The sequence below is a fragment of the Camellia sinensis genome, chromosome 5 (genome assembly GCF_055761805.1).
Source record: "Camellia sinensis isolate YWXY chromosome 5, ASM5576180v1, whole genome shotgun sequence".
NCBI classification, from domain to species: domain Eukaryota; kingdom Viridiplantae; phylum Streptophyta; class Magnoliopsida; order Ericales; family Theaceae; genus Camellia; species Camellia sinensis.
In genome coordinates, this window is record NC_138965.1 from 212,423,980 (window position 1) to 212,431,900 (window position 7,921).

General features: G+C 38.0%; 2 protein-coding genes across 6 annotated transcripts; both read left to right on the plus strand.

The window, feature by feature from the left end:
• Window positions 1-711: 711 nt before the first annotated feature.
• LOC114297405 (Pentatricopeptide repeat (PPR-like) superfamily protein) lies at window positions 712-6,285 on the plus strand. Of its 5 annotated transcripts, none has more exons than XR_014331023.1 (4): window positions 712-2,545; window positions 3,165-3,315; window positions 5,479-5,599; window positions 5,685-6,285. XR_014331023.1 is itself a non-coding variant. In XM_082871416.1 (2 exons), the coding sequence occupies exons 1-2, from the start codon at window positions 982-984 to the stop codon at window positions 3,167-3,169; spliced, it is 1,569 nt and encodes a 522-aa protein (XP_082727542.1). In that variant the 5' UTR covers window positions 715-981; the 3' UTR covers window positions 3,170-3,303. The 5 variants fall into 5 exon arrangements, 1 of the variants encoding a protein (XP_082727542.1); XR_014331024.1 differs by having other exon boundaries at window positions 715-2,545; window positions 5,680-6,285; XR_014331026.1 differs by having other exon boundaries at window positions 715-2,545; window positions 5,510-5,599; window positions 5,680-6,285.
• A 2-nt stretch (window positions 6,286-6,287) lies between these two features.
• On the plus strand, window positions 6,288-7,921 carry LOC114297404 (uncharacterized). The gene has a single exon (XM_028241824.2). It carries the CDS (start codon window positions 6,571-6,573, stop codon window positions 7,699-7,701), a length of 1,131 nt encoding a protein of 376 aa, XP_028097625.2. The 5' UTR covers window positions 6,288-6,570; the 3' UTR covers window positions 7,702-7,921.

Genomic DNA, 7,921 nt, shown 5'->3' on the forward strand with positions numbered 1-7,921 from the left:
ATTTTTTATATATATTTTTTTTAAACACAAGATAATGGTTAATATATTATTTGTTAGATTAGAACGCAAATCACCTGAAATCTTACTCCTAACTTCTAAGTTCCCTCTCCATGATGACTTGGACAGCTGCTCGGATCCTCCAAAAGGACTTAAATACCTGTTTTTGAAAAATTTAGGATAAATTACAAATACACCCCCTCAAGTTTGATTAAAATATGAATCACTTCCTGTGGTTCTGAAAATTACATTCCATCCCTTGAGGTTTATAATTTCATAACAAATTGCCTCTTTTGTTAATAAATCATGACGTTAATTAATAATTTTTAATAATGTTAGAAATATATTTCAATTAATAATTTAGGTAATTTTATTATTGTATAAGAGTGTAATTATGAATTTTATTTTTTTAAATAATTATGTTAAATAAAAAAATTTGACAAGGAATTATTTATAATTTTTTAAATCAAATAAGGCAATCTATATTTTATGCAAATCTTAAGGGCCTATTTATAATTTACCTTAAGAAGTTTAGATGAGGGAAAGAGACGCAGCAAAAAAAGAGTCTCAAGGTTTATGGGCCATCATGATAAATGAATAATAAAAAAAAAAGGTTATGGGCCATAGAAACTCGGAAGCCTATAACAAAGATAAAATTAGGCCCAATCCCAAACCCACCACTTTGAATATATCTAAAAAAATTTCAGAGCTGAAGCTGTGCGGACTTGGATTCGAGGCCCAAGTCCATCGACCACTCTCTCTCTCTCTGCCTCGCCGACTCCACCATCGCCGAAGGCAAGTCTCTCTCTCTCTCTGTGCATTGTTTAGTGTACTATTATGACTCAACTTTAGCTCCTATATTATTTGCATCCTATATACCCATATAATCATTGATCAACAATTCAGTTTTGCAAAACCTTATTTTGAGTCTTCGAGCTCGGAAAATCGATGCTATGTATTCGAATTTGAGACCACCACTTTGATATGTATAAAACCCTTGGCAAACATCGGCTCATATATCGTGCTCGCATTTCAAACTACGTCAAAACTGGTCTCATTGATCAAGCCATCCAAACGTTCGACGAAATGACTCAGTCAGATTGCAGAGTATTCAGTATCGACTACAATCGATTCATTGGTGTATTAGTTCGTCACTCGCGCTTCGATTTAGCTGAACACTATTACAATGAGATGATCTCACATGGGTTTTCTTTAACTTCATTCACATATTCAAGATTCATTTCTGGGTTGTGTCAAGTTAGGAATTTAGAACTCATTCACAAACTTCTAGATGGCATGGGTAAAATTGGGGCTGTCCCCGATATTTGGGCTTACAATATATATTTGGATCTTTTGTGCTCTGAGAATTTAGTGGATAAGGCTTTAGAGGTGTTGCAGATTATGGTTGAGAAGGGGAGAGAGCCTGATGCGGTGAGCTACACTATAGTCATTAGTGGGTTGTGTAGAGTCAGACGTTATGATACCGCAGTTGAACTTTGGCATTGTATGATTCAGAAAGGTTTTATCCCGGATAGCAAGGCCTGTAGGGCACTTGTTTTGGGTTTGTGTGATGGTGGTAAAGTGGAATTAGCTTATGAGCTTACTGTGGGTGCAATGAAGGGTCAAGTTAAGTTTAGCACAGAAATTTATAATGCACTTATTCATGGGTTTTGTCAAGCTGGTCGGGTTGACAAAGCTCAAGCGATGAAGATGTTTATGAGTAGGAATGGGTGTGAACCTGATTTAGTTACATACAATGTGTTGTTGAATTATTGTTGCAATGAGCTTATGTTTGAGGAGGCAGAGAAGTTGATGGAGAAAATGGAGAGGAGTGGAATGGAACCTGATGGGTATAGCCACAACCAACTTCTTAAAGGCCTTTGCAAAGCCAAGAGATTGGGTAAGGCTTACCTGTTGATGGTGAACAAGATGGAGGCAAAAGGGTTGGTTGACATAGTATCATATAACACAATTATTAATGCACTTTGTAAGGCCGGCCGAACCAAAAGAGCTTATAAGGTGTTTGAGGAGATGGGCCAGAAGGGAATTGCTCCAGATGTGGTGACATTTACAATACTTATAGAAGCTTTTCTGAAAGAAGGCAATTCAAATTTGGCAAAGACGCTTCTCGACCAGATGACAGGGATGGGTCTATTACCAGATCGAGTGCTTTATACTACAATTGTTGATCACCTGTGTAAGACTGGGAGAATAGAGATGGCTTACAGCATTTTCTGCGATATGGTAGAACAGGGAATCAACCCTGATGTAATTTCATACAATGCACTTATAAATGGATTCTGCAAGACTTCTCAAATAAGTGAAGCCATGCTTCTGTACGAGGAGATGCAAACAAAAGGATGCCATCCTGATGAGGTGACTTTCAAATTAATCGTTGGAGGCCTTGTACAAGAAAAAAAGCTTTTGATGGCTTGTAATGTTTGGGATCAGATGATGGAAAAGGGCTTTACACTTGACAGAGATGTTTCTGAGATTCTTATCAAAGCTATCCACTTAAAAGATGCCTCTTGCATGGACATCAGAAATGGTTAGTATCTTATATTGTCTCTCTTCCTGCTTTGTATGTGTTGTGAATGCATTCGTGCATGCTTGCACTTGTTTGCAATTACCAAATTCTGCACAGATAAACAAAAAGAACTAAGAGAAAAAAGAAAGAAAAAAAAAATGCTAGTTTAAAAGCCTTATTGAGAAATGCTAGAGACCCACAATTTAAGTTCCACGATTCGCCTACAATGACAGGGAAAGGGAGTTGGGCCTTACGTGGTTGGGTTTATGACAAATCAAAAGTTGACACATAAACTGCCATGTCATTGTAGGTACAATTGTGAGATTTAAATTGCGAGCCTCAATATTTTTCCAATTTTGTAACTCTCCTTTTTGAGGCCAAGAAGAGAGAAAAAAGAAACAAATTTGATCAATTATTTTAACACTAAGGAGTTGTGGGCTATGCTCTAAGGGATGGGTCATCAGGTGTTTGAGATGGCTGTGCGGATGTATTAGTTGCATGTGGAAATTTCAATAGAATCATGTATATTATATATATGACTTTTGTTTCAACTAGTTTTCATTGCCATATAACTAAATCATGGGGGTATAGAATTAACTTTATTTTTTAACATTGTAATTGTTGGTATAAAAAAATTCAGGTTGAGATTATGGTATTAGTCTTGGTGCTTCTCTATATACTGCAACAAATTCTGATCAGAAAGTCGTGAAGGATTGGAATGCATCTTTTCAAGCCCATCTAGTAGCAGCTTATTTTGTCCCTCCTGCAAATTGCAGAAAGCAGTCAATCAGGTTTGAGCTACTTTCTTTCCTAAAATATTTTTTGCAGTTTGGTATTTTGCATCAGACTTTTTGTTTTTGCCCTAATTTTCTCCTGCTTATTGAGGAAAATGACAGAAATGATTATTGACATAAAAATGAAAGATAAAGCAGAACTGTGGAGTTTCTACTGTCAAAAAAGTATACTTTTGTTGAAATGCTACATATTTACAGTTGAACTGTGGAAAGTTAGCTGTAATCTTGTTATAGAGCCTGAAAGTATTCAAAATTTCCCCTGAATTAAAAGTTGTGGTTGCTGGGGCAGCACAATTTTTGAAGCATGACCCTCTAGTGGTAAGGGTCATTGCTTGGTGTGACTTAAAGCTTGGTCCATTAGGCATCAAAATGTGGGTTTGAATATGAGATCAACCACTTCATGCACATAAAACTGGAGGTTGCCTTTGTAACCAGTCAACCATTCCACCACCCTTGATTTTGTTTATTTGGCCTTTATTTTTTCAGTTGAAAATTTCAATGTAACAAATTCAACATAGGCACCATATAAAACTGGAGGTTGCCTTTGTAACCAGTTAACCATTCCACCACCCTTGATTTTGTTTATTTGGCTTTTTCAGTTGAAAATTTCAATGCAACAAATTCAACATAGGCACCATATCCAAATTATGGCTTTCATACGCAATTATGAAATTCTAGACTTATTCTCCTATTTGTTTGGATTATTCCTAGCAAATTAAATGTTCGAATGTTGAGCTGTAGTGCATTTGATTCCAGCAACTTTCACATATGTTTTCATTGATGAACTCAGGTAGGTTCCATCATTGGTTGTTGACGTCTGAAGCTAAACATCATAACTTATTTATGTTGAAACAATTCATTTCCACCGTGCTAAAGCATCATCACAATACACGGGGATGAGTTTAGTTTATTATAGATCTTTGCTTAAGAGTGGTTAGAATGGATGACTTGTAAAAGAAAATCGTTACAAAGGTTGGTTAACGTAAAGTTTTAGTGGATTTCCAGTGGCAAAAGTGTATAAAAGCTTTATAAAATGTTTATAGTAGAAGAATATGGTCTCTAATACCCTGGATGGTATAGAAGGAAGGTTAATCTTAGAAATGGTTTAATGAAACTCAGAATCATAATCTTTGCAACACTAAGATTGATAATTTGTTGATTACAAATTCTCTGACTCTTCTGAATGAAAAATACGGATTCTTTTGGGTTTTCTGTTACTGGAAAAATTCTGACCATTCCTGATCCCTTACCTAATGTTATCCGCATACTTCAATAATACAGGGAACAACATTGCAATTATAATGATGTGTGCCTTAATTAATTGATCCGAAAGACTTCAGTTCTTTATGTTATTTTTTAGAACAAATCTTCTGTATTGGATCATCCTATGCTACATAGACTCGGGTATGGGTGTCGGGTGTTATAAATTTAGGGGTACGCGGACTCGGAAAAAAAATATTATATTTTTATATTTTTAATCTAATATGTGAGATAAAATGGTACTATATGTAACTTATAGTGTCAAAATGACTTTTATAGTAATTATACAATAATATGCACATATAATAATTGTATTATATATAATTATATAAGAAGTATCTGTTGAAAAGTATCCGACACATATCCCATACCCTTGTCCAAGTGTCGGGTGTCCGACACGGGTATTTGATTTATTTTGAAGAGTCCGTGTAACATAGGGATCATCCCATATACCTAACTGAACAGGAACCAGTAGACGCAAAGTAAATACGTAGTCATTTCCTGGGCCTTTGATTTGTGCCACAGTTCATTGGTGAGATAGGTGCATGCTACTTTGTGCTCATGGATTCAACATCAAGTGTTGCATCTGGACCTGTGTACATTATTAAATTTATCATCTAGCATTTTGATGCAAGATAATCAATAATTCTGTTGTTACAGATCCATTTGTCCACTTTTGTAATGTGACCCATTCTACAATTATTTTGGGTGGATTATTTCCTTTTCATTTCCTCTTGATAAATATAGTCGTGTGGTTTGGCTTATAATTTTATTCAGTGTATGTTATGAACCTGGAAAACTTTTCGTGTGTTCATGATGCAGGACTTAGCTCTCTCTCTCTCTCTCTCCTTTACATGACAATGAACTTGACTAATATGCTTTGTCACTTAATATTCTTAGGTATGCGTTAAGGCCTCTCTACTTGTCTCAGGCATATCCTCAACTCTAGCTGCTGTTGTTGAGAATGGGTGTGCAAAGAGAACAACTTTTGATCAATCCAAGCGTAAATCCAGTTGCAGCGGTATGGTAATCAGATCTTAGTGTGTTGACTTTTGTTTTGGTTTTCTTTTTTCTTTTGTTTATTTAGTTTCTGGCCTGAAGCGCAGGGAGGGAAGAAAAAAAATGAAGTTGCACACAGATGTGCTAAACATCACAAAAGATTATTCTTAAAATTTGATACAGAAGAAAGGGAACGGAAATGAAGCAGAGATCCTTACTGCAACCTACATAGCTGTTGTATTTGGTGGACATCATCATTGAAGACAGTTTCATATCCCAAAAGATTTGAAGAGTGAATTTTTATATGCAATAATGGAGGTATAATCTCCTAGATGAACCCCCACAATAGTTCTGTACGATGACACACAGAAATTCACTTCCTAAGGAAATTCTTGATCAGAGTCTCAACTAGTCCATGGGTGACTTAAGAAGTGCTAAAGCTTCAAATGATTGTTGACCCTGATTTGCACATTAGATCATTGTATTTGTACCTCTTTTTTTTTAAAAAAAAAAAAAAAAAAACTGTGAAGCCGTTGAGTTAAGAAGCGCTCTCCTTCCCCGAAGTAGGAAAATTTAGATTTATTTTGTATTACATGTTTCCATAAAGTGATGAGCTGATTTTTGTATTCAATAATAGTTGAGGGGTAAAACTTTATTTAGTGGACAAATTTTCTTGATATATATATACATTATATATTGATAAATAAATATTATATACACCAAGCATCAGAATACAGTGGGACTAATGTATCTCACAGACCCAAAACTGGAAACTTCATATTCACCCTTCCTTTGGCAACAGCACCAGAAAAAGGTGTCACTAAGATTACTTGCCTCCAATGCTTACCTAATGTCTGATTCTTTGCCTTTCCTGGATCCTTCGGACTTGAACTTCTCATCAAAGTCATTCTCTTCCTCCTAAAACAATCAACCAATTCTCCTCCCATTCACCATTTATCTCTTCACCATCCTAACCACCACCACCAGACTTCGATGTCTCGCCACCGCGAGAGCAACCCTCATTTTGATCCTTCACAACTACCTCAGCCACCAGTTCGACACCCCCAACAACCACACCTTGTCCCCACCACCCATTCTCCCCCACCACGACATCCACACCTTGTCCCCACCCCCCATTCTCCCCCGCCACGACAACCACACCGTGTTCCAACCCCCCATTCTCCTCCACCGCGACAACCACACCATGTCCCCACCCCCCCTGCTGCTCCGCCGCGACGAGGTCGCCGACAAAAACAGCCTCCTCCGCTACAACTCAGCCCCACCGCTGGTAGTTTTCCTGTACACCAACAACCACAACATCAAACTCAAAAGCGGCCGGAGGAACATTATCCCTTACACCCAATATGGCCACCGGATCAAACCCAACACCTTCAACCACAACATGAGCCTGCGGCACCTATAAGCCAAACACGGCCACATCATCCAACTCAACCTGTCCAACCACAGCATCCAACTCATCAACAGGTCCACGTCCAGCCACCACCACCACACTACCGCCCACCAGACTCATCTCCAAGACTGCCACGACGACACAAAACCCGGCCTCACACATGGCTGATTGGAGTGTTCTGTGCACTTTTCTGGATCGCTGTGATCCTGGGAGGCGTGGTGGTTCTTATAGTCTACATCCTCTTCCGCCCTCGAAGCCCAAAATTTGATGTGGCAAGTGCCTCCCTCAACGCAGCCTACCTCGACATGGGTTACCTCCTCAATGCCGACATGACTTTTCTCGCAAACTTTACCAACCCAAGCAAGAAGGCAACTGTGGACTTCAGTTACATGTTCGTTAACCTTTACTTCCAAAACAGACTCATTGCCACCAGCTTCGTCGAACCTTTCTCAGCGTTGAAGGCAGAGTCGAAGTTCCGGAGTGTTCACCTTGTGAGTAGCCAGGTTGGTCTGTCTTCAGGACAGAGTCAGCAGCTTCAGCAACAGATAGCGAACAACAGAGTGAGGTTTGATGTCAAGGGTGTGCTCAAAACAAGGTCTAATTTGGGTAGTCTGTTTCGGTACTCGTATCGGTTGTATGGTCATTGCATCATTGAGGTCACTGCCCCTCCTAGTGGGATTTTGGTGGGTAAGAAGTGCACGACAAAGCGTTAAAAGAATAGTTCTGCTACATACACAAAAAAAATTCCGCACTGAAGAGAGATGAGAGTGTGGATCACTTACGAATGGACCCTTCTAATATGGTTTATGTTGCCCATTCATTTACTTATTTTTGTTTTTGAATTTTTGGAATACATTAAGAACAGATTGATGTGACATTTACTTTTTATTTTATTTTAAATAACAACTATCTTAATTGATCTTTTGCTTTAAA